This window comes from Platalea leucorodia (assembly GCF_965183815.1).
Source record: "Platalea leucorodia genome assembly, chromosome: 2".
Lineage (NCBI taxonomy): Eukaryota > Metazoa > Chordata > Aves > Pelecaniformes > Threskiornithidae > Platalea > Platalea leucorodia.
This window is the reverse complement of record NC_138824.1, coordinates 29,330,065-29,357,558: the sequence shown is the minus strand read 5'-3', so window position 1 is coordinate 29,357,558 and position 27,494 is coordinate 29,330,065. Positions and strand designations below refer to the sequence as shown.

The following is a 27,494-nucleotide window of genomic DNA, read 5'->3' as shown; positions in this document are numbered from 1 at the left end:
TAAGATGCACCTGGATTATATGAAATTTTGTACATGAAAAAATATGGTTGGAAGAAGCTACTGTTCCATGTTTTATTAGGAATAGGGGAATGCACAGTTCTCATGCTGCTAATAAACCCTTTTACTGCTACTATATAAAACTGCAGAGCAGTTGGTGATACTATGTAGACTCAGTACTGTGTAAATGAAACTATGGATTATAAAGCTGTATTGGCAGTACAGAGATTATGAAAAGCTGTAAGAGCTTCTTAAAACAAGGAGCTGATTGAGCTAGGGAAATACAATATACTGACCAGCTGACTTTCTTACATGATACAGAAATGGTTAAAGAGAGGATGCTATCAGAAATCTGCTCAAGCAAGTGGTGTCAGAGATGTCCCAGGTAGTTTAGAATAATAACGATGAAAGTGCATTTCAGTCTGGATCAGGATTTTTCAACATTCAGACATCTGAAAAGCAGCCTGATTTTTTTCCTTTTAAACAAAATAGCAACAACCTTCTATTAATTTTAACTGAGTGTTTAGCACTGTTGAAAAGCAGTCGATTTACTTGGCATTTAATGTCAGCTATCCTTAAATTTTGTTACTGATGTGGCTGAAATTTCAAGCGAGTTAAAGTTTTGAAACAGTAACTGTGCTCATGTTCTAGGTAGCTCTTGCTTCCTGTTTGACTTTTTCATTGTGTGTGTCAACACTAAATGACCCATGATTATTTTCTAAATCATCAGATTTTCCAAGTAGTCTGTGAGGTAAACTTATCTTTTCTTCATCTGTTTGACCTTTATTTATTGAAAGGATGGGAGACTTCATGGTTCTCTCTGCTGGAGAAGCTGCCACTTTTTCCAGAGATTCTTCCAGCTCATGTCTTAGTTCATCTTCAGAATCTTCAAAATTTCTGTAAAGTAAAACAAGATAATTACATTAATTAAATATATCTTTGTTACAATTCTTTCTCTTTTCAAGGCCTTTGAGACTTTTTTTTAATGACTTTTAGAATATACAAGCTACACACATAATGTGAGCTGTTTCTTCTTTCTCTGTGAGATTGTTTACCTGTATTTATAAGGTAAGACAACAGGAGTTATAAAGCCATGTTAATACTTCTGCGTAACATTTTTAATGGCAGTGTTGACATAACTAAATTACAGAACTAAAAGTTAAATTAGCAGACTCTGTAAAACAAGTGAGTTTTCCTCATGAATTTAAAAGAACAGAAGAAAACCTTTGGGCAATGCAACCTGTCATTTCATCAAAACTGTTCAGTTGTATGGATTTTTCTTCTGATGTGCTTGACTTACGTGTCTTCATCATCTGATCTTGGCTCAAGTCTGCCTTCATCAACAGCAACAGCAGAGCATGCTTCTGAATCATCTTCCTTGTTTTCTTTTGGAAGCAACATAGTTAATCTCCCTTCTGGAAAGGAAGAGAAACATTCCTTTATTTGTATAGTAGCTAACTATAAAAGTGTATGTAAAGTAATAGCAAATAAGTAAATGCTTGAATTTTGTTGTTGTTGTTCCAATTACAACAATGTAAACACCACGCTTCTGTTACTCTTGATCGCAGGTGTTCTAGTCAGTGGTTTGTAACTTGGCTCAGCGGAACCTAGTGTGTTTGTAGACCACAACCAAAGGACTATAAAAGTTAAGTAAGAAAGGTGATCTGTTGTTAGTGGGCTTATGTTCCCAATACAGCAATCTGCATTTGCAGTGGAAAACTTAGGGGAGGGAAAACTTTCCCTGTTTGGGAAAGCCTGAAAATTGCTGCTTGGATATAGCTGTGGTTCCCTAAAAGCGCTGGCTTTCAAGACTGAAGGGCAACCCTAACCTGAAGGTAGGAGAACAATGCTAAGAGTTGTTTTAGTATAAAGACTAAATTCTGCATGTGATCCAAAAGAAATCTGTCAGTTTGGGTAACACTGTGGTCACGACGTCAGCTTGAGTAGCAGGGCAGAACTGGGTACTGAGAGAGTGCCATATTTTAATAAATGTGACTGATAAAACCAGCAGCAGTTAGAATACCTGCGTGACCTTATTCTTGCTTCAGCCCTATGAACTGCTGACATTAGTGAAAAGTGGTTTGAATTTCTTTTTTTTTTTTTTTTTAATGTGTTAGCTATAAAGCTAGTCTTAGGAGCTAGTCTTAGGAATTTACCTGGTACCTTTAGCTGGTTTAGCCTTCAGGATGGGGCAGTTTTAAAAGAGCTTGTTACACTATGAGAAAACATGTATGTATGTGAGGCATAATTAGCATGAGAGTGCTGACTGCACAGTTGCAAATGAAAGGTATTATTTCTCACAATCCATTAAAAATCTTGACACTGGGCATGTACGATTTAGCTGGCTTAAAAGTCCTGTCATCCAACTATATGTTCAGTAGATTGTAAGGTGTGCATAAAAACACAATGTCCGGTTACACTTACTGCATCTTTCTATGGAAAATACTCTGGCTTTTTTGCTAACAGCTTTGATGATACAAAGTAAATGCCATTTTTAAAACAGACTGCTACTTGAGGAAATTGTGCTGCAGTGTAAGCGAGTTCGAATCAATTTCAGTGTCAGCTGTATCAGCATGGACCATGCTGTAAAGTCAGTCACCACTGTAGTTTAAGCCACCATGTACTAAAATTTACAGCTGTTCTAGAGAAATACATGTATTTGTATAAATGTTTTTTACAGGGTTCTTCAACAATTGCAGGGGCTAGATCCAGATCTGTGGTATCTGCCAGCTCGCTGGCAGTAGTAGCTTACCTCCGTCTATGCAAGAAAGGAAAGAATTATATATGAAGGAATAGTTGGTAAGTAGGGCTTGCCCTTTTCCCTGCTATTAAAAACAGCAACGCCCTGAAAGACGCCTTTCACTGCTACAGGGCAGAGAGCAGCGGCTGCTGGGACAGGCTGCCTATGTTTTTCTAGTTTGCCAGCTGCTTCAAAATATCAGTTCCCATCACAGATCCTCTGCCAATGGTAGAAGAAATAACACACTAAAGAAGAACCCGCACAATTTAGAGTAACCACCTACCTACTTCCTCTTCAAGCTCAATGAAGGAGTCCTTAGATAGCTCTGCTTTTGCTAAGATGTCAAGCAGTGTCCCTGGTGGCATTTGTTTCCACTGCTTCCTGTTTTCTGGGATGTCTTCAGGCAGGATAGCATGGTCAGCTGAAGAACAGGAAGGTTCTCAGGTCACGAAAGCATGACTGTGGCTTGGCACTCTTTTGTCAGATTCAGATTTTCTAGTCTTGACACTTATTTCTTCGTTTTGGGTAATGGTGGAATCCTGTTTGGTTTTTTTTTCCTTGTGGAATACTGAATTTTTAATAAGTATTTGGTCTGATTGATGCCATAGATGATAGATAAAAAATAGTTTGGGCTATTGTCACTAAAAATTTTTAACACCATTTTTAATAAAGTAAAAGCTCAAGTAACTGCTTATTAGGCCTGCAATAGACAGGTGCAGCTTCATTGAGCAGTCCTTGGTCTCAAACTTGTTGGCTTCTTGGGGCTGGAAAAGCTTCAAAGAAGTTCCTGTTTCTCTTGTGCCCTATGCTCTTTCATCTAAGGCAGAATGAACAAGAAGTGGCATATTAACAATATTCTGCTTTGTCTTCACTGTCCGTGCAAACTCTTCAGGTTGTTTCTGTGTATCTAGGGTGTTGGGAGCATGCTGGAATGCTGGAAGAGCCCCTCGTTTGCAGCAGCCAGTCACTGGAGATACCTGGCTGCCTGGGAATATACGCACTGGTACTGTAAGAAACACAGCAGTTAGCTGCTTCTGGAAAGGAGCATCGCCACAGCCGCAGCTGTGCGAGGATGCACTTGTGGCTGTGTACCAACACCGGTGTGTGGAGTGGGAAACCCGAGCTCCACCACACTCTGGGATGGTGTTGGCAACTGACTGCCTCAGTTTTTGTGTTTCATCAACTCACGGCCCAAGGAAGTGGTGTTGATTGACTGTCATTTTTAGCCCTTGTTACCCAGGCCACAGAGTGATTCATAAAATGCAGCCCTCAATACATATGAGCAGGACATGATTGCAATATTAGGCAGAGGGGAAAATGATGATTGCGTTCTATGGTTTAACACATACAGTGACCTCAGTTATTATGAAGTCCTGCAATTAAAAGCCTGCCAGATCATGTGAATGCTCTGGTATGGAATTGGTTTGGCAAAGGTCTGTAAGTAGGCTTGCTGAATTTTAGCAGCTATCTACTTTCACTCACCAAAAACCAAAACTTTCTTACCAAGTTCATTTTCAGCCATAGTAGGACATACAGAAGTGACATCAGCATCAGCTAAAAAATTCAGTAGTGTCTGAGGGGCTCCAGGTTGCCAATGTTTTCTGTTTTCTTTGGTATCAGCAGTATCATTGGACTCTAAGGGGAAGAAAAAGAGGAGGTAAGGTTATTTCATTTTTTAAAGTAGATTTCAGTGTGATTATAATATTATGTGATATTATAAAGAGAGAGCTCATCAGATAAACTTGCTATAGCCTGGAGTTACTGAATTTACCTAACTCCTAAGTAATTTTCAGGATTAACACTCAGCGTTGCATTTCCCCAAGAAATACCTGTTTGGTATCCAGATAGCTCTTCCGAAGCTCTGTTCACATGATCTTCATAAACTTCCACCAATTCCTCCTTAAGATTCTCACCATCCACGAAAGTTAAAGTCTCATTGAGTTTATCTAGTACCTGAAAAAACAACAGTTTACTCTGGAAAGAGAAAACAATTATGGGACAATAACTAATCACTTTTCATTTTACTGTGTTTGCCAGCCATTCTCATGTATGCACAGGCAAATTGTGTAACAAAAAGTGAAGCAGCAGAACTCAAAAGTCACATTGCAATTTGTGTATCAGAGGGCTGCATGGGGCTCTGCAGAGGCGTAAAACAACAGAATGACAAAACAGTGCTTTATAAATTAAGAATATATATACTAGAAAGAAATTATATTTTCGATGTTGCTGTTACAAATATTTTAGAATTCTAACATACTAATAAAAATCTTAATAGGTAGCTATTACATGTCGATCAGCTAGAAATGTCATTTTAATAAATGAAATCACATAATGTTGTCTGTAGTCTCACTTCCGCCTTTTCTAAGTAACAGCTAGTTCATCCCAATATTATTCTTGCTTTGTGATACAACACTAGTGAAAAGAAACAGGAATGTACTAAAACAATTTACAAATCAAATTTGGCATTTGCAGACTAACTCAGTTTTGAGATGAGTTCTTCCCCTCAGACCAATTTACAAAATTTAAATATCTGCATTCCTTCATTTTCTACCATGTGAAAGATTGACCCAGATATCATCCAATTTTCTTCTAAGCAATTATCCACTTGAAGAAGGTCAGATATATGCAATATGTCAACAAATCCTCAATAGGAGGCTTCATTATAATGAAGGTAGAGCATGATGGTAGTTGAAATAATTAAACCTTAGATCATGGAGCTACTGTCATGGTGTCAGATTACTAATGTAAATGCTTTGAATGTAACTACAACATACCTCTGCTACTTGAATGCTGTCTTCCTCAGGAACACATACATCTAAATTAATTTCAAACTTTATTCCTCCCTAAAGAAAATTCACACAATTAATTAATTTATTTTATTAAATAAAAACATTTAATTAAATGTACACAGTTTATATGGAACTACAAACTTCAAAAAATTCTTCCATTGAAAATAACTTTTATTTAACAATATTTTTCTTCTATTTAATGGATCATAGTTGAACAAATTGGACAAAACCAGACTTCCCTAAGTATAGTTTAAGGATATTTTCAAATTATTGCATCCACTTTGATATTAAGGAAAGGTGTCTCTGATAATCATTTAATTCAAATCCTTGCAATACACAGAGTTGGTTCTTACAGCTGGTTTTCAACCAGTATTAAAATTTGAATACTCAACTGCTTCTGTGCAATATTTCACAAAAGACCTCTAATACACTTCACAATGATCTTATGGTCAGAAACCTTCCTGATACCTTATGTGCACTTCTGTTCAATTCCCATCCCCTTCTACAATTTAAAAAGCACTATAGAGAATAATTTTTTATAACAAAATGTTAAGAAATTAGCAGCCTGACTTGACTTCACTTAAACTTTGAGTAAACATGAGTTTCCATACACTACTAATGCAGTTTGATATAAAGATGAGTAGGTAGGGATTGATTACTATCTGGGAATATCTAAAGGGAGTCTCTCTCAAATGATCAGAAAAGCTCTGCTATATATTTATTTTCTTAGCGATTCCATCTTCTCATATAAACTTTTAACAAAGAGTAGACCAGCACTCTTAATCAACTCTCAAATAACGTGGTTTCCAGAGCTACCATGGTAATACAATAATTTGAAATGTACAGATATAAGAAGCAAATGGAAAAAATACAACAATAAGGATGGATACCTTTGTGTTATGTTTCTTTTCTAAGATATTTTGGTCTTGCCTATCCTGGAGTCTGACTTGTTTAAAGTTTTCTTCCATGTCCTGGAAGAAGAAAAAAACCCCAACTTAAAATCCACTCTTTGGAACCAGAATATGTGTATACCCTGTAAAAAAAGACTTGTTTAAGTAGTAAATGTAGTCACTGATTTCCTTGTATATATATCTGTAAGAATATTCCATTCATTGCCTTATTTAGACTTTAATACTACAAGACATTATAATTCTGGCTTATGTGGCAAAAAGAAAAATGGGAAACCTTGCATAAAGTACAAACCTCTGATTTTTCAAAAACCTGTGTTTGGAGGATATAGTACTATGTCAAGAAATAAATAATACATCTTTTATTTTTTATGATCATATGCAAGATGAGTCAGGCTGATCTCATTCTAGAAAGCTTTGGAAGTGATGAAAATCAAGGTTATAATGGAAACCTATGGCTGTAGAAAGTATAGCCATGTTTCATAGTATCTTGTTTTCTGGTAACACCTAAAAATTATTTAATTACCCCTTTTCGTATTCCTATATCCTATGTTAGAACCTGTCAGATAAAAGCAAAGTAAATAATTGTATGCAGCACCTTCAGTGATCTGCTGCAATTAGGGCATGCCTCAACCTCAGGTGAAACCACAACAATTCACAGATTTTACTTTTTTAAAATATCTATGCAGTTTCTCCAGTAGATGGAGTACCCATGAACTGAGGTGACATCAAGCAGGTGCAAAATCTAGTGTTTCTTTTTCTTTATCATACATTTCCCATTATATCACTGGGAATATAATTTCTGTCCTGTCGTGGCTCTGGCTGCCTATAACCTACTTTATCCCATCAAGTGATGTGTGAATTCAGTTTAGTAAAAGCCAGATCCAGGATCCATGAAAATCACTGAAGAGAATCCTACTAATATTAGCAGGTTTGGCCCAAGTTTCAGTTGCAACTGGGTAGCAATGTCTGTCACTGGTTTATGTGGAAGTCTGCCCCTTGCTACTGAACAAGTGCAGGAAGTCCTACACCACAAGAGGCAAATCTTGACTGAAGAATCCTAGTAGCTAGATCAGGGCTGTTTTCCCTTCAGGATAGACTGGGAATTCGCACGCTGAGATTAATTTTCATAAATTAAGGTTTTCATTCATTTCACTTGAGGAAAAGTGGACTCGTTGCTGCAGAACTCCATGTGCATGGTCTGGAAACCTCATCTGGTGTTCACAATGCCAATATTGCAAAGCAGAAGTGGAACAATTCTGAAACTCCACTCCAGTAGCTGCTTTGGTAGTATTTGATGAGAAAGAAGCGAAGAAGTCCTGCAGTTGGAAAGCTTTAGCTCTGCCTCTTCCTCCCACTACTCCCAAATTTTTGTTTAAGTAAGGAGTTCACATAAAACTGGATTCTCACTTCCCACACAGTGCTACTCCAGGCTCTGATGAATTGCTGCATCTCTGAAGCCACTGTGAGTGGCTTCTTTACTTCACTCAGAAAGCGAGGAAAAGAAACATACCACAAAAAGAAATTAAGTGAAAGTACATCCTAATAGTTAGAGATGAAAAAGAAATACCAAAACAAGTCAGGACTCAGCCAAGGAAACTTTCCAGGCTGTTCATGAAGGGAACCTAGGGAGACTTTCACATACGGTGCAAGCATCAGGTGAGATTTAAGCTTTACCATTTTTCAGATTTGTCACAGAGAGTGAATCAAAGACCATGTGGGACTTGCATAAAAAGTTCTGTTTAGACTAGGAGATGGTACTGATACCTGAAGTGATTCTTCTTCTGTTCCAGCTGTATCCTTGGTTTCAGACTGCTCCTCAGCTTTCCGTTGCCTCACAAGATAGGTTTTATCTTGTATTTTTTGATTCTCCTAGGGAACATTTTTATAAAATGTTCATTTCAATTTCTAATTAAGTGTACTAGCTTAAAAAAGAAAAAAGAAATATGACTGTGTGTATGTTTGAGCTTTGCTACCTGGAGTACTCCTGCTCTGAATCTGAATTCTTTTATATCGCTGTGGTATTCTTCCCGAATTTTCTGCAATTGTTTCAGGTACTCCTATTAAAGAACCGTAAGTTAGAATACATATGTATTAGAAATACATACAGAAACAACACTAGCTAAACAAAATATTCTATGGATATCAAACTGTGTATATACAAGAAAAAGGGATCAGTGTCCTTTACCACCAATTTTAAAGATCGCCTGATACTTCCTATTACAGGACATTTTGGAGTTACAGCTCTTCCAGACTTTAACCTTTTTGAAGTTTTCTAGACTGTTTCATGCTAGATTTTCCCCAGAATTATATCTAAAACAGCTAATTCCAAGAATAACCTAAGGATTGACTCCCCTCATGTAAGAAAGAAGTATCAGTTTGTCTTCTCTGTCACCTAAGAGCAAAACCAGAAAAGTATATTGCTTCTGTATCAAATAATCTCCAAAAGTTATAACATACCAGGGAAGTAGTATGCATCACGTACTATTATACCACACTCTAAATGTCATAGTATGATTTATGACCAATGAATACACATACATGAATAATGCATGTATGACTATTTTCTCTGATTTGTAAATGTGAGGATCTATCGTCCTCCAACATTGGTTTCTTCAGTGATGTAACTCCTCTAATCTCAACAGAAGTGAAATCAAAATCAAGGCCATGGTTTATGAAATTATTATGGACATCAGCTTTTGTGCAGTTTATGTAAGATGGAACCAGATGAAAACAGCTTGTATTTTACTAGTGGTCAGATGGCAAAGAATTAATTCTTATGTAAACAGTACTACTGTCAAGGAGTGTAAGAAGACAGCTTTAAGCAGATAAGGAAGATATTTCAGTTACCTGTTCTTTCATTTCATTCTTTCTAGACATGTCCTGCTGATGGTTTTTGACATGCTCTTCCTTTATTTTCTGCTGTTGTATCTGGTCATGATTTGGGTCAGCAGAGGATGGTCGCAGTCCCTATCGGTGTACAAATAAATCCCAGAGCAAAGGAATTTTCATTTAGAATCCTTTCCTTCAGTGCTTATTCAATTCACTCACCCTGTTCCACTGAAGAGTGCAGTAAGGCAAGTGTACATTTTTGGAGGAAAAAGTTATAGTAGAATTTTACATTGCTACAGTTTTGTATTAGAAAATAAAACCTCACGATGAACATTGCAGAGCAGATCAATGAATTCGCTAGATCAGAACTTTCTACCTGTCAGTGTTACAGTTTGCTGTTAGAAAGACATCAGTTCATCTTCTGGGTTTTCTTTCAGTTTCTTTTACAGATTTTATTCTATGACTCAGTATTTACTTACCAGCTGTTTTTCCACTTTAATCTTGTACTGTTGGGCTTCAAAACGCCTTTGAAGATATTCTGCAGGCCTGAGAGAAGAAAGTGATGTTCATATACTACATTTTATTTCACAGACCTGCTATCTTTTGCACGAATAATTCTCTATAGGTTCTATCACATATGACAAACAGAGCTCTCTTTTTACTACATGAATATATAAATATGAATAAAATATCTATGAATATGGAACAACAGTAAAATAACAAAACAAACAAACAAACATATCCACTTCAGGCATTCCTCTTTCTATTACTTCAGTTACATTAGCCTTCTGAAGAGTGCAGCAAAGTCCTTCTCCACCTTTTATTTGATAAATGGTATGTGAAAAGTTAACGAAAATAAAATTGGTTTTCCGGATCCTCGAGTGAAAATTGTCAGAATGGAGGTTGTATATTCAACAACTTTTCTATTTCCTTTCTCCTCTGTGCCTAATTCTATCAGCCTAACTTTGTATTTATGTAGTTCTGTGGTTCCTAAACATTTACCTCTTTTTTTGGTGTAAAATAACCAGCAGTCACTTGTAAGCTCCCTGATTTCTATTTATTTCATTTTCTACCTTCAGAATCCACTTGTGCCCCAGGGAGCCAAACTGAATTGACTTTGTCCTTAAATAAAGCACTAGAAACTCAGCTCAGACAAGATGTTCTAAAGCTGATGATCCTTAACTGAAACATTCTAAACGCTGTCGTCACTGAATGAAAATTAATGATTCAGTAAACCTTAAAGGAAGGATCCAAAAGTAAGCAGTATTAAAAATTCCTTACCTTCCTTTCTCAAGATTTTCAAAGCTCATCCACACCTAAAATGGCCAATCATGGAATGGACAGGCAAACTCTAAAGTTATAAAAAGGTTGTACCTCTGGTTTGTAAGAGAAAGGCTTTGAAGTAAATAAACTGCTGGAGAAAGGATCTTTATATCTGAAACCAAAATATAAGCTCTGCAGGAAAAAAAAAAAAACATTTTCATGGCCTGCCTCCCACTCTGTTCCCTCAAGTGGAGAACTGCTTTTGGTCTTTATATCATTCTTATCTTGGTGGGAAGAAAAGACAGTGTTTATCCTTGATATAATCAGAAAGTCTACAAAAAAAATGTGTTTTACTTCTCATCCAATAGAAGGCTGAGATTTGGGAGACATTTTGACAATGAAATGTCAAACATCAGGACAATACATTCAGAAGGAACTTCTGGATACACAGGAACAGGAGTTACGCTGTTGTGTGATAAACATAAAAAAAATTATCAAAGACCAAGCACAGAATGAATTCTACTGAATAAGCCATGTCCAGTGTTACCTAATGAGGAAGGCTGATAACTCAAAACATGCATGACCATTCACTACTAATAAATAGAGTGAGAAAAGTTTACCAGTTGGGTGGCGGGGGTGCAGGTGCAACTTGTCCTTTTAGTTTATAGTATTCCTCAACTCTTTGGCTGATATGAGAAAGGTCATAATATGCATTAGCTTTCCTCTGCAAGTTGTCAAGCTTATCATAGTAATGACCATAATGGCCATGTACTCTAATACTTTCTGGCCTTTCTGCCACCATAAATCTGGAGCTCTGTGGCTGAAAATACAATAAAGGATGTTAATTTACCTGTTCTCATTTGTATCAGTACAAGTTTGAATTAAATTCCTGTCCTCCCCAATCTGAGTTGCATGGTAATATAGGCTGTCTACAGTATAGTTAGTGTAAGTTTTCCAAACCCTTTCACATACAACCCAGAAACTTCCTAACTTCTCATGGCATATGTAATATTACCATTGCCTTTGCCTTTTCCCCTGTTCCATCAGCTCCTGTCATTAAGCAGCAGCCCATATTGTTGTGCAAGTCAACCAGCGTGGAGCTTTGTACCCTGTAGTGTCGTTGCCCTAGAGCCACCTCATTGTTCTGAAGCCTAAAGCACTGAATTAATTCCAGGAGAATCTTATTTTGACATGTGAGAGCAAGGGGAATCTGGGATGTAGTTTTGGGCAGTATACGCATTGACTGCTGCTTTCAGGGGAGCACTGTGCTACTTCATGTCACCATCTCTTTGATTACGTGCCTGTGGGAGCTTGCCTTTCTTTTCCCAAAGTCCTTACTGTGATGAAACGTCCCTGTATTTCTGCTTTGTGACAAGACTGTCTTTTCTATTTCTTATAAAAGCAATGGAAAGAAGGTGATCGTCTAGCTGCCACTGCATGATATAAAAGAAGCGTGGTAAAAGACATTCACAAACTTTTCCATGGTGGGAGACTAAAAACCACTATATGGTGTATAAGAAACATGCTGAATTTGGCTTATTTTCTTACATAAATTAAAAAGCATCTAAGAATCCCTTCCTTAGATGGTAAATACATTAACTATTCTTCCCTGCTTGCCTTCTTAGAAACCCTGAAAATACGCTCATCTACCTACAGCATAATCCAGATTACAGTAGAATACAAATTCATATCTATATAAGAAGAAAAATTTCCACTGACAATAATGTTCCCAAGGAAGAGTTAACCTCAAAATCTTGTCCCTCACTGAAATAAGTTTTACAGTATGGTATCCAGAAGCATGACAATTCCAAGCAACAAGGAGAACAAATAAATGTAAGAGGACAGAGAACTGTGACCAGGGCAGCAGGTGCCCTGCTGACACAGGCCATGAAGAGGCTGAGGTACTGAATGCCTTCTTCACCTCAGTCTTTACAAGCAAGACCAGCCTTCAGGAATCCCAGGCCCTGCGACTAAGGGAAAAGTCTGCAGCAAGGAAGACGTGTCCTTGGTGGAAAAGAATCAGGTTAGAGAATACATAAGCAAACTGGACAAACGTAAGTACACAGGCCCTGATGGGATGCACCCACGAATACTCAGGGAGCTGGCAGATGTCATTGCAAAGCCATTCTCTATTATCTTTGAATGATCATAGCAGTGATTAGGAGAAGTACCCGAGGACTGAAGGAAAGCAAATGTCACTTATATCTTCAAAAAGGGCAGGAAGAACCCAGGGAACTACAGGCTGGTCCGCCTCACTTAATGCCTACCAAGGTGATGGAACAACTAATTCTGGAAACCATTTCCAGGCACATGAAGGACAAGAAAATCATCAGGAGTAGTCAGCATGGATTCACCACGGCTAAGTCAGTCATGCTTGATCAACTTGATAAGCTTCTATGATGACAAAACTGGGAGGAGTGGCTGATACACGAGAGGGTTGTGCTGCCATCTACAGGGACCTCAAGAGGCTGGAGAAATGGGCTGACAGGAACTTTGTGAAGTTCAACAAGGAGAAGTGCAAAAAGTCCTGCACTGTGCACCAGTACATGCTGGGGGCTGTCCAGCTGGAAAGCAGCTTGGCAGAAAAGACCCTGGGGGTCCTGGTGGACACCAAGTTGACCATGAGCCAGCAATGCGCCCTTGCTGCAAAGAAGGTGAATGTTATCCTGGGCTGCATTAGACAAAGTATTGCCAGCAGGTCGAGGGAGGTGATCCTTCCCCTCTGCTCAGCACTGGTGAGGCCACACCTGGAGTGCTGTGTCCAGTTCTGCACTCCCCAGTACAAAAGAGACACAGACATACTGGAGAAAGTGGAGGAAAAGGCTACAATGGTGATTAAGGGACTTGAGTGCTTCTCATATAAGGAAAGGCTGAAAGAGTTTGGACTGTTAAGCCTAGAGAAGGCTCAGGTGGGATCTAATCAACGTATAGAGATACCTGAAGGGAGGGTGCAAAGAGGATGAAGCCAAGCTCTTTCCAGTGGTGCCCAGTGACAGGACCAGAGGCAATGGGAACAAACTGAAACACAGGACGTTCTCTCTGAACATCAGGGAACACTTTTTCACTGTGAGGATGCCTGAGCACTGGCACAGGTTGCCCAGAGAGGTTGCAGAGTCTCCCTCCTTGGAGATATTCAAAAGCCACCCGGACACGGTCCTGGGCAACCAGCTGTAAGTGGCCCTAATTGAGCAGGGAGCTGGACAAAGTGACCTCGAGGTCCCTTCCAGCCTCAACCATTCTATGACTCGTGAAACAACACATTCAAAGTATGACACTATGCAAGTATCCCTACAACCCTGCAAACTGGCTGCTTCATTTGGATGCTGAAAGAATGTGAGAACTTTCCCAGGGTTAATATTAGAGCATGTCTCATAGATCAAAACACTGTGGACAAAATTCTGCCTTTGATTACAGCAGTGCACAGTGAAAGGAAACTTAACCTTCCTAACTTATTACATCTCTGAATTTGCATTGGATATGCACAAATGTAACTATGAGGAAAACTAAGTCCTATATTGTGCACAGGGCCAGTATTATCCATAGGTAGTGTAAGTGATTGCTTGAAGACTGCAGTTCTGGGAACTCCACAATTCCCCACCATCAGTTAATCCACCATAACTGCACTGTGCAATTACTGCTGGGAGCTCCCAGATCCTAAATGTGCTCTGCTCTGTGTTCACCAGCACCCAAGGCAGTACTACATGCTCTTGAAAATAAACATAAAGGTATGAAGTGATGCCAAGGAAGAGGCTGGAGACAGCATACAGCTGATATCCAGCCTGAGGAAAGAAGGAGGTGGGAAACAAGTGAGGGACACAAGTGGTTGTGAAGAATGGGGGCTTTCTGCTGCAGGGTTTGACCCCAGTTTGTTGTTATAGTATCTGAGAAAAGTGCAGTGGGTGCCAGTGGTTTTTGCCCATAAATGGGCTCTCAGAAGGTCTGAGGGAAGAGGATCAGTGTATTTGCTTCTATAACAAAAATGCAAACACTGAGTTTATTTGCCTTTGTGCAAATGTAAATGCAAAGCATGCCTGACTCCTCTTCTTACAGAGGACCACACTGAAGCAGCCTAAATTCGGTGTTTTCCACTTAGGCTTTCTAGAACACCTCTTCTGAGGCTTCAGGAATGCTTAACTGTCTCTACCGACTTAGTGTAGGTGTTAAGCTGAATTTAATACATCTTAATGAGGCCTTTTAAAGGGTCTTTTCTAAGAGCAGTAATTTGCCTTCAGAAGACGATTAAATATTATGAGAATGTGTATGCACACTACCTGAAAAATAGACTGTTGCCCTCTTGAAGGAGGCTTCCAATCATTTCTTTGAAATAATTCCTGTTTCTTGACAGGCACCACCATTCCAGATTCCGGAGAAACTTGATCCTGGACTCTCCTTTTTTGAAGTTTATGTGCTTTTTAACAACAAAAGATTAAAAGGTTACCTTCTGTGCTCTCTACATGATTAACGATCATTTAGTTGCAAACCACAGTAGGGTGCTTACACCTAACACTGAGAGGCTGGGCTCACAAACACTGCTTACATCCTTTCATCACCATCACCGTCGTCACCATATTTCTCACTTCCTAGGCATTCTGCCTCTCCTTTTTACAATGACATGCTTTTGAAAATATTATGATTTGTCACACTCATGTAAAGTGGATCTTATTGACTAGTTTTGCAAAGAAGCACACTGAATAAAAGGGAGATCCCTATAAACTAGAATGCTGATCTGATGCTAGTACCAAAACCAGAAAATAGGAGGTCTGATTCTTAGGCTCAGATTTCATTGGAGGCTAGGTGTCTACCCGATTAGGCATTCCCTTTCTAAACTTAGCCCTCGGTATTCTACAAATCGCTAGACAATTATTTGTGAAATTCGGAAAGAAAGGCTGAAAAGTGAAAAATCTACCTTATCAGTTCCCCATGTAGGAAAAAATAAAAGTACATACCATTCCGGTTTGGTCAGTCAGTATTTTGCAAATACCTTAGCTGCAATACTGAAAAGTACTATCTTTGCTAGGATTAAGTAGCTTCTAAGTGAGTTTTAAATTTTTCCTGAGTAATGATCATGAGAGTATCATGTCTGGGAGATAAAATATATGAAAATTATATGACCACAGATATTTTTTAAAATGCCTAAGTGACTTAGGTGTTCACGTGCCTCTATCCAAATTGCATTAGACCTGAAGACACACAAATCTTATTCAAAGTCATTTCCAAAATAACATGGGTTCCTACACTACTGAAGAACTTTTTTGGGAAAAAAAAAAAGTCGTCCATAGTGTAGTTAAGTAACTACAAAGGTTTATTTTCACAAATCTGTTTAAACTACTTTAATACTTCCAAAGAAGAATCTGTGGAATAATTATGATATACTGAAGAATATAGAATGAGGAAAAGGTTATGCTGCCAGAAACATGCCAGATGTTCAGCAGTTCATACAGAGATACCATTTAGTCTCACTCATGTTTTCTAAGAATGTGCATACACAATCTGACCTATCAATGAGCACTAAATCCAAATAGAGTTCCTTGTCTCTCAGAATTGATCTAAGTTATAATATTTTGTAAAACACATTTTTACTATTTTGTAAAATACCACAGAGCACATTTTGCAAGACTTTTGCATTTTTGCACATAGCTTGTCAAAATGAAGTAAGGATGTTTTTCATGTGATGGACCTAAACCACATCTAGACTCAGTTTTGTAAATTGTTCTTCAAAGAATTAAGATTAATGTTTCAGCACTTTGCTATGGCAGCTTTTCTAGCTGAATGTTGCTAATGAGCTGGTCTTAAAGTTGTCTTTTCCTGAACAGGACAGCGATGCACTGTCTGGGGTGAATGTTTCTGCTGTTGCAGTTCTCTCCTCTTTTTATTTTTAAATTTATGTAAAACTCTTGTATGCAAATGTGCAATAAAGACTGCTGGAGAAAGTTACAGCCATCACATATATCATAACTAACAAATGTTAGCATAGAACTAATGTGAAATATATTATTATCATTACCTTGCATCAGCTCAGCTCCAGGCTGTGCTGCTGAAGGCCTTTTTCCATGTATCACAGTGTGACTGAGTTCTTCCTGTGTTATCTACAAGAAAAAAAGGTATCTGATAGAACTGTTTATACTACTTTGATACGTATTTTTCTCTCAGCGAGCAGCAGTACAAGGCACTTACCTCAGGGGGTAAATACCTGAGAACAAGCTTCTGCAAGAAGGGCTTCCTTAGAATAGAGTTGATAGATGGTCGATCTCTTGGAGATTTTTTAAACAACTGAGAAATTAATATCCTCAGGTCATATGAATAGTTGGGAGACACTGGGTGAAAACGTCCTCTGCAGATCTTCAGCACCAGCTGGTGCAAACTATTGCCTTCAAACTTAATCAATTAAAACAGTAAAAAGAGGACAGTAAGTACTGCTGCTTGAAAATGAGGGACTAGACACCTCAACGTGGAAAAAAAAGGTACGTGCTGACAGAAGCCCTGTACTATGCAATCTCTTCACAAATCCTTTCTCACTATCCATAGTTTGCTGCGGAAAATTAATATCACCAATCTCTGATTGTATTTTCTGGTTACATTCTAGTTGTTTCAGTTGCACAACTCAGCAGGTCCAATAGCTTTTGTACCTGGAAGAGTTTTATTCATACTCTGCTGCCATACAGTAGCAATTTTTCCAGAACAAAACATGATTTATTTTGCCAAACGCTGTTTGGTCTCAGCTCAGCACAATTGCTCTCCCTATCAGTGTTGCTCTGCCTTCTTCCGCATCCAAGCCCAGCAAAAGGTCAACTTCTGCTGGGCCCAGGAATCTGATCTGTTTCCTGTTGTTGGGATTAGTCTCTGCTGTGTTCTCTTCTCCACATAATACTCACAGGCTGAGGCTTAACTGAGGCTCAGATCAGGCTGAGAACAACACAGCTTCCTGAAGATGCTATCTCAGTTATCTTCTGGCATGAATGTGCTTCCAAACAAAATGAAACCTTTAGGAAAATGCTTCTGGGGACTCAAACTGCTTGCTAAGAAAACGTGGGTTTCAAATTCTTTAGTAAGTATAGGTTGGTGTTTTCAAATAGAAATGAGTAAAATTATACGCCTAAAGCCTAACTTTGAAGTTTGGCTTTAATTCTTTAAATTGTTCATCTGCCTTTTGAAAAAGTTTTGTACTTTTTAAAGAGTAAATGTATGTTTGATGTGTGTGTGTACATATATATAAATTGTAGAAATACAACGTAATACATTGTATTTTAGTATGTACAAAGCAGATACAACACAAAAATTAAACACTGTCAGTCATTCTTTAATATCAGTAGGTAAATCGAAAATAATTCCAGCAGCTGCCTATGAATACTATTACTACTACAGTTTTTGCAGGCTGCCCGCTATCTGTTTTAATAATATGATATTGATATGATTCTATGGTACTTACAGGATGCTTTAGTGCACATAGCTCGTAAAGCACACAGCCAAGAGACCAAATATCTCTGTGAATAAAAAGTAATGAAAGTTTCAGGGAAAAGACTATGATATTTTCATACATGTCATCAGTACCTATTCTCAGCTCTCAAACTTATTAACATTATTCCGTCACATATTAATATTGGTGAACTTTCAATTTTTCTTAAGATGCACTGAAAAGAAGAACATAACATTTCTTTCTAGTTGTGGTACCAATGCTTCTATGATATCTAACTAGGTACTACAATTATCATTGGAAAAGGCACATGACATAAAGAATGCCTGCTTAATATTCCTAGCAGGATGAAGGGCAAAGCTATCTCTGGCTGACTTGATAAGTAAGGAGACAATAAGGGAGTAAACTTGTGTGAATAGCACCTTAGAGCTGAGATGCTAGTCTGGGCTTCAGGATATTTGGTGTTGACCACATCCCACACACAGAAAATGGGGTCAAGCTCATTCAGCTCCTGACTTTTCTGTGCTTCTCAACTTGTTATTTTGGTATTTTGTGTTAAGCCCAAGTGAGCCTTTACAATTCTTAGACCTATTTATCTTTCCTGCAGGTGGCTACTGCAAAGTTCCAGAATTGCCAACCTAGCAGCTTTCATTTTAGTGTATTTTTATAAATCACAAATAAGTGTATCAAAAATTCATAAATGTGGAACTGAAAAGATCCATACTTGCATTGGTTATTACATGTTGGAAACATAGATAGAAATTTAGTATTTGATGGAGAACCCAATAAAGCAAAGGAAAAAAAAATCTATTTTACATTTCATGCCACTACTAACAAGGAGTATTAAAAGAGAATGAGATTGAACTTTAAGTTTAAAGTACAAGTTATTTTATAAAAACAAAAAAAATAATTATGTTAAGCCTGTAGATGAATCACAACAAATTCATGACTGCTATACTCTGGACACTGTGAGTCGAAATACAACTGACAGTGTTGTATAGTGTAACATAGTTGTTGTATATGATTGATGCACCTAATTATTGTACACAATAATATAAAACTTCACAAAGGGTGACACGTGAAATTTCTGGTGCCCTGCAGAAATACTGATTTAAACCATGATATTACTAAAATAAGTTCCCTCGTGCCTGCATGCCCTCATGCACAAGCGTATGAAGGAAAGACAGAGACTTACGTTTTATTGTTATATGGTCGATTTTCACAGATCTCAGGTGACAGATAATAGGGGGTCCCTACACACGTATGGGCAAACTCCATAGTGCTAATGAAACACAATGAACAAAAAGGCTTACGCAATGGAAAAGTTTATAAGCAATTGAACTAGACGCTTCTCTGCCCCAGGTGAAAAGGCCATGGGGGACATTATTTCTGCTTTCCAAATAGGTGACTAATGGAACACCCCAAGAAAAACTGAAGTATTTCCCAGTTCTGTGTAAAAATGACCAACTATTTTAATAGTGGAGAGTGTTTGCACTTCAACAGAAAGCACAAGAATTCTCTTTTCCCCACTTTCTACCAGTATTGTAATCAACATTTTCAAGGAATGTTTATCATTAACACAGAATTCTGAAAGCTGTCAAAGACACTGCAAAATATTAGAAGTCTCCAACATACTCATTGAAGTAACAATATGGGAGGTGGTAGTCAGTCACGCAAGCCAGAAACAGCGGAAGGAGGAAGTGCTGTCCAGAAATTAAAGGAGGAGTAAATGAATTCTAGTTCCGTCTTTGGTACTGACTTGTGAAGGTGTAGCCAAATAGCACCAGCTGGATTCATTTCACTTGCTTTTAGGTATCTACTCTGTGGATGTCATCAAGAGTCACTGGGAAGTCAGTAGAGAGAAACGGGTACTCACGGAGTGTGATTCCTCTCACTCTATACTAGATGTCAATAAAGTTTAAGTTACACTCTGTTGTGGTTTAACACCAGTCGGCCACCAAGCACCACACAGCCACTCGCTCACCCTTCTCCCACCTCCGGTGGGATGGGGAAGAGAATCGGAAGGGCAAAAGTAAGAAAACTTGTGAGTTGAGATAAGCACAGTTTAATAATTGAAATAAAATAAAACATAATCATAGTAGTAGTAATGAAAAGGAAAACAATAAAAAAGAGAGAGAGAAACAAAACCCAGGAAAAAAAGTGATGCAACCGCTCACCACCCGCCGACTGATGCCCAGCCAGTGCCCGAGCAGTGATTGCTGCCCCCCGGCCAACTCCCCCCAGTTTATATGCTGAACATAATGTTATATGGTACGGAACGGCCCTTTGGCCGGTTTGGGTCAGCTGTCCTGGCTGTGCTCCCTCCCAGCTTCTTGTGCACCTGCCAGAGCATGGGAAGCTGAAAAGTCCTTGACTTAGCATAAGCACTGCTTAGTAACGACTAAAACATCAGTGTGTTATCAACATTATTCTCATGTTAAATCCAACACACAGCCCTATACCAGCTACTAGGAGGAAAATTAACTCTAACCCAGCTGAAACCAGGACACAGTCTTTATAGAATATATGAAGTATGAGTGCCAGAGGTGCCACAGACACCTAACTGCAAGTAAAAGTATTGGACACTGTCTTGCATTTTGGAGAATGGAGATGAAAATGCCTTTGTATACCCCAGGAGAGGGGGAAAAGAGAGCCTGAGAAACTTAATTCACTTGTTATATGAGGAAAAGTACTAGCAAGCTCCAATTATTTTGTTGTAAAAGCCTATTAAATACTCTTTAAAATGTCTGTACTTGGACATTCGAATTCTGAGGTTTACTTCCTATTTTCTGCTGTGTAGGAGCAATCCTTAAAGCAATTATCCCCAGAACATTTCCAAAGGTAGGCACTTTCTGCATAAGTAGTTTACATGTGGAGAGCTGAGGCACTGACAGTAGGTCTATGCTTCACAAAGGAACACAACCACAAAGGTACAAGAGCTGGCAGAGACTGCACCTAGAACAGCGACATGGCGTATCCCTGGAGAAGAGCAAGCCTGGATCAAGGTACTCCCCAAACATGCTGATCCAATATACTCCAACTCTCAGCAAGACTTCCTAGCTCTGTTGCACCACTGAACTGGCAAGGCTATGTAGGCCTACATCCAAAGCCACCCTGATGGGGCCTTGACAGAAATGACATGGGCTGTATGTCCATGTGAAGAATGCATAAAGGTACCTAATACAGCTACACAGTTAAGTACAACTGAAGAGAATGAGCAAAATGTCTGTTTTGGTTAAAGCTATCTGTTCTCTTTACTGATGCTGTGTAGACAGAAATGTGCTTAAACTTACACTGACTTAATTTAGGGATAGGAAAAGTTTTAACAAGTGAGTTGCAGCAGGTGGAGTACAAAGCAACTGAGAAGGACTAATACTAGAGGGACAATCTGCAAAATGATCAACAGAGAAAATTACCTTTCCACACATTACCTAATTAAATTGTGGCCCTTCTTTGCCACAATATCCTGCCAAGGTCAAAGATAATCAAGCGGCTCAAAAAGAGATCAAATTCAAGCATTGTTCTGTTGCTAGCATGCCCCCTGGCATGTTTTGGCCACACCAAAAAGCACTCTCCTAGACAACACCTGGCCACTATGCAGGATAGGCCAACCTGGCCCCCAAAGTCAGTAAAGATAAGCCCACCCTCTTTGAGAGAACAGAGCTTAGCCGTACGGATGCAAGCCATGCCATGCCATTTATTCTCAGGCCCCGAGAGTAGGTTCTGGCCCTTTTTTTAAAAATTAATATGGGCAGAGTCTTGGAAGACATACAAAGAAAATCTGTAAAAACTCTTTTCTTATACTCTTTCCTAATTTTTTAAGGCTCTTCACTACGTTTTTAATGCTCTTCACTTTCTTTTTTATGAAGGACCAGAAGTGATTATCAACACCTGCAAGAGCAGGAGCTGTGCCTCCAGAGTCTCTTTATGTCAGTTCCACAGAGGACAGAGGAAGACTGGGGTTTCCCCACCCTACGTCCTATACATAACAGAAGTCCAGTTACTAGGCTAGGTACATCTGTGGTTCCGTGGAAGATGGCATGTTTTAGGATAACAGAAAAAAATGTAGTGTCAGACCCTTTGTATCCCAGATCTCTTGAACAAGCAGAATCCACAAACAATTTGCACATTCAGGTTGCATTCTGAACATTCAGAAACAGCTATTTGGTGTAGGTCATGGACTAATTAAAAAAGTTGCTTACCTGTCCAACTGTCTTGCTACGCCAAAGTCCCCAAGCTTTGCTACCTTTCCATTATTGCTAAGAAAAATGTTCTGCAAATAAAAACAAAATCGGTATGCGAAAATGAAACATGGCAGAGCTTCTTAAGCATATTTTTACAAGACAAAATCACCCCCTCTCCTGTACCAGTTTTACTACCTGTGCTTTTACATCTCTGTGTAAAATCTTCTTGTCATGAATATGCTTCAAGCCCAAGGAGATCTGCACAAACCAACTCAGAATCTGCAGTGAAAGTTAAAGGGAACAGATATCTCTAAATTTGTGTGACTCTAATGTCCAATGGGGCATCTTACTGAAATATATAAAATAAAGACAATAAAAAAATTTAAAATATGTAGAGCATGTACAATATAAAATAGTAAGAAATAATATTTTTAAAATTAATGCCATAGACTTTTCCTTTCCTTTTTTAGTGCTATCACAAAACTAAATGGAAATAGGTACCTGCTCCACTTTCCTCATCCCCATCAAGTTTTCACTGACTGTGACAGGATGAGTACTTGAACAAGGACTGAAGAATCACGTCAAAGGATGCTAAGAATACTAGACCTTTATTTAGAAATTAATGAGTTCAAATAACAACTAAGACAGAATTGGGAAGTGTCTTCTTAATCCTCAGTGGTGAAAGTCATACCACCCAGTTATAATATCTGTAGTCTTACTGAATGTGGTCCAGAAAAAAACAGAAACAAAGGATGAAGGACTGAAATGTGGTGAAGAACGGACCTATGAAGAAACTTGCATAATAAGGAAGCACACAGGTTTATCCTTTATCCTTAACCCAGTACAGCTCTTAAACATATATTTAACTTCAAATATACATGTGTTTTATTTAATAAGGGCCTTTGGACTTAATTCAGAAACAAAAGTAGAATGTGCTTATATGCTTCTCTATTTAGGAAAATTGATGGTCATGAAAGACTTTCATTCAAGTAATAATCTTCTATTTAGTAATGCTTCACATTAGGAAAATGATTTCCTGAATAGGGCTGATGCCACAAATGAGGCTTTCTTAGGCATACATTTGAAAATATGAAGATATTTTCATGACGTTATGTTAAATTGGGCAATTTGCTTTCCTTTCGTGATTGGCAGATGTGTCTTTAGTTTCTATAACCCACTCTTCTAGCTGTACTTCCTTTGCCTTTCTTTAGATATGTATTATTCTGTCTTGTTGTCAAGGGGGTTGTGTGTGTTGGTTCTCTCTTTTGTGTTTTCATGATCTGTGGTTTTGTCATCTCTTTATTTTCTCTCATGTTCTCTCTACCACTAGTATGACTCCCAATAGGATCTTAAAATTCATTATTACTGAACCAGTAATTCACTTCCAACTGACTTCTACACTAAGGAGTTCCTCTTTTACTACTAAAGCAAAAAGAAAAGTCACAATACTTTTTTTCCACTTTTATGCTTTAGAGTATATTTCCATTAACAGGTTGGATACTATCTATCTAGTTTCTAGGTAAGTTTTCATTGTACCTGCAAAAGTGGAAGACTACACGATTAAATAACCTCACAGTTCAGTACACTCAGTCCAATATATAAGAGAAAATTTCCTTCAGAAAGCCAGAAGTTAGTAAAAAAATTAAGGAGTAGGTAAGGAATAGTGGGAAATTCTGTTTCTGTGAATTGTAATACCTATCATACTCACCTATTTACAAAATAAATGTGAACATGGTTCAAAAGCGGTCAGATGTCTGGGCTTGTTTCTCTGTGCTGGTTTAACAATTTAAATGGCATCAGAGAAGTCTTGACCCAAATGAAATGCATGAGAGATTTACCATTGACTTCAGTATAAAGCAGGATATGCCATGATGCAAACAGCATAAACAAATGAAGAATTTGTCTATAATATATCCCCCCACAATTCTAAAACACCATTTAAAAGAAAGTCTTTACAGCTTAGGAGGTATACTACTAATACAAAGAAAAAGTGCATCCACAATGGAAGGAGCAATGGGAGGGAGGGGGGATAAAAATGGCATCAAAATACTGCTAATGAATTAATTTAAGATCTTAAAGTAGTGTAAAAAGCAAACTCTAAACTCCCATTAAAATTACCAAAGTTTCTTTAAAACGTTCCATTATTTTAACAGGCCAGAAAAGAAACAGTAGCTAGTACCAGATAATTCAAACCATGTGCTTTACGTAATATGTCCTTTCCTCTAAAGATAACTTCTTTCACCTGGTCCTCGTCAAACAGCACTCCATGCTGCATATTTATCCGCTTCATTAAATCTCCACCATCACAGTATTCCATCACAATATATAGCTTGTTCTTTTCTGAAAGGAAAAGTATAATTTTTCCTTTATTCCTTTACTATTCATTAATACAGCAATAAATTATTTTTATTTTTATATGGTCCTTCTTTCAAAAGGTAGTAGTTAATCCTCTACCTGCTCCTCTGTTTCAAAGAGTAACTGAGGGAAAAACTGGATACTTCCAGTGAAACCTGATGCAAAACTAAGACATGAAAATATATTTAAAAGGAGATTCACCAAAATATTAAATACATGAGAAAACCCTCAAGAGACCACACTGATAGAAAGACAGATGTTCTTAGAGGTAATGCTTAGCAGAATGCTTCATAGTTGGGATTGTTCCCCAATAATAACTAAGTATACAGTTAGGCTTAGGGAAAAGGTTAAAAGTAGACAGTGTCCAAACAGTAGAAATAAACAGCAGGGGCTACATAATACAGAAACTCACCCTATTCTCACCTCTCTGGGGTCCAGAAGACTACCAGATTTACGTGTCCCTTAAAACATTTACAGTCCTGATCACAGAAAGCAATTTGAACACAAGCTGTAACTACAGCATTCATTACATATGGCATTGCTTATGACAGATGTCAGTAGGAAAAATAAATATAGGGAATTAGCTTTCATGGAGAACAGACTTCCTTCTGTCTCTTTTGGTCCTGAAGAATTCTGTATCCTTGAGTGATACCTCAAAATAGGGCTCACGACAAAAGGGCAACATGACCTATTTCTTGCTACACTGAAAAGCTCTCTTATTCTATTGAAACTCCTAGAAAAGTCTCATTAAACTCTGGACTCCTATTGAAGATAAAGTTCAACTTAAGCAATGCAGACACCCCAGCATCTAGCATTCATGCCACAGTGCCTTAGGTCCCACACACATGAAGAGGGCAAGTGATGACAGAACTCGATACCTCATGTTCATTTTTAGCAGCTGGGAGCTGTCCCCACTGGTAAGTAAGGGGCTGGGGACAGGCTTAAGGTTGGGCAATATTAACAAGCTAGGTTTTTCTGCCTTCCACTCCTATAATCACAAATGAAACAAAAATGTTAAAAGTAAACCTTGCAAAGAAGCATAGAAGGTTACGATATTTGCATGCTTCATCTTGGCCAGAAGAATGACTTCTTTCTGAGAGGCTTCCTTTTCTTTCACAGGCATCTACAAAGAATTAAGAAACTCTATGCTAGCAATGATATATTTAGCTCTTTTCAAAAATAGTTATATCATTATCAAACCATTCCCACAAAACCAAAAAGACTGTGTACCAAGGTGATGTAGAAATGTTATAAAATATGATGTACATATAATGTAAAACATCAATTTGCAGTGTATGCTTGGAAATATATTGGAATGTTATTAAAGTCAAACCGCATTATGACATTTTACAAACAGGCAGATTTACACCTTTAAACTGTTTACACAAATGCTATTGCTAAGCCAGCTGATGAATAGAGTTAAACTATAAAGTTAAACTTCCCTTAAGTACTGGAAGAGTAAAGGTCTAGATGATTCTGTATCCTCAATATGGGTGATCTTGAAAGAATAAAGTAAAAAGAAAGAAGTCCTTCGTTTTACTGGTGTTATGAGTTCTTGCAACATTTCGGGGAACCTCTTTGTCCTGTTACATTAAATGGAAAACTTCTATATTTGGTTCATTGTGATCACACTTTCATCAATATTACTTCTTAAAAATTCATGTCTGATTATCCATCCATCAAAATGTCGTCTTTTATTTATAAAAAGTTTCTTACCTTCATTCTTAAGAAATAATTTTGAAATGTAATCCTGAACGATTCAAAAATCAGAAAGTGAATGAAACACACTCTACCATATAAAAAAATCTTATGACTTCAAAGTAGTAATTTTCTGTATCCAGCTCCTGATTTTTGAACAAGTGGGATCCACAATAATATTTTATTAACTTCCATTTTTCTATTTTGCGTACATCAAAATCTAAGATTAGAAATGCATGGTTTTTATTGGTCATGAGCATAGAGAGACTTTTTTTTATTATTTAGCTGTTTTTACTAGCATATCAATTTTTCTGGGTTTGAATCTGGAAGTTACACAGCTCCTTCTAGAACTGATTTATAAAAAATCATTCTCTAATTCAATTCTCTAATATATTAGAAATTCCCTAGTGTGGCCCAGAATAGCAAAGGACGTGTCAAAAGCCTGTAGGCACTCATTGAAATTGAGTGTTGAAACCCCTCTATTGAAATCACAGGGATTTTAATTGCCTGTCTTGCTGGAACTAGATATAGGAGTGGTATTCCTCTCATATCCGAGCTAGTCACCCGAACCTGCCTCTGCAGTCAACAGAACGAAAGAGAGCGCTTTTATGGCCCGATTCAGCTCATTCTAAAACAGAAGTCTAAAACACACATGATCAAATGCTTCCTAAAAATACGTATTTCTCTTGTTCTCCTAGAAAGGGAGTCTAGCCAAGCAGCTCAGATGCTGACAGCTACAGAATGGAAATTTAAAATTAGACGAGATGAATCAAACTCCCATAAACATAAATGAGAATTGGAAAGACTCCGTTGTGAATTACTTACATCTGAAAATATGGATGTGGAAAAAAAAAGGAAATGAAAAAGTTTAGAGAAATGTATCTCAGTGGCAACAGTGTCATTGTAGCTGAATCATCTATTATAAAATTTGAATTAGGTAGTGTCACGCATTGTACGTAGAGAGAAGTTTTGAAAAGAACAAATATGCAGTAAAAGGTAAACACTTAATATCAAAATACATATTTCATCTATGCTTGTAAAATCACTTAATTAGCAAAGAGTACAGTCTTCAGAAAGTTTAAGTCTATATAATCCAGACAGAACTACAAAGGAGATAAAACATAACCCAAGCTCATACCCTAGCTAAATGCAATTAGCGCAAGCAGGTAAACAGCTACCATTCAGGTTTTGTGGTTTTACCTTAGTCAAATTGATCTCTTTGATAACACACTGCTCATTATCCACTTTTCCTTTTGCCAAGAATATTTTGCCAAAAGATCCTTCTCCAATTTTTTTAATGATTTCATATTTATCCAT

At 37.8% G+C, this 27,494-nt stretch overlaps 1 protein-coding gene across 1 annotated transcript; it reads right to left on the bottom strand.

Annotated features, from left to right (window-relative positions):
* Positions 1-644: 644 nt before the first annotated feature.
* On the bottom strand, positions 645-27,494 carry NEK5 (NIMA related kinase 5; the record flags this gene model as incomplete). The annotated part of the gene is made up of 22 exons (XM_082304978.1): positions 645-894; positions 1,298-1,412; positions 3,021-3,158; positions 4,241-4,372; positions 4,567-4,690; positions 5,512-5,580; positions 6,417-6,497; positions 8,202-8,306; positions 8,411-8,494; positions 9,285-9,404; positions 9,746-9,812; positions 11,150-11,349; positions 14,801-14,937; positions 16,534-16,615; positions 16,704-16,904; positions 17,956-18,010; positions 19,136-19,222; positions 22,143-22,213; positions 22,320-22,403; positions 24,367-24,464; positions 25,506-25,602; positions 27,378-27,494. 22 exons carry the CDS (start codon positions 27,492-27,494, stop codon positions 645-647), a joined length of 2,514 nt encoding a protein of 837 aa, XP_082161104.1.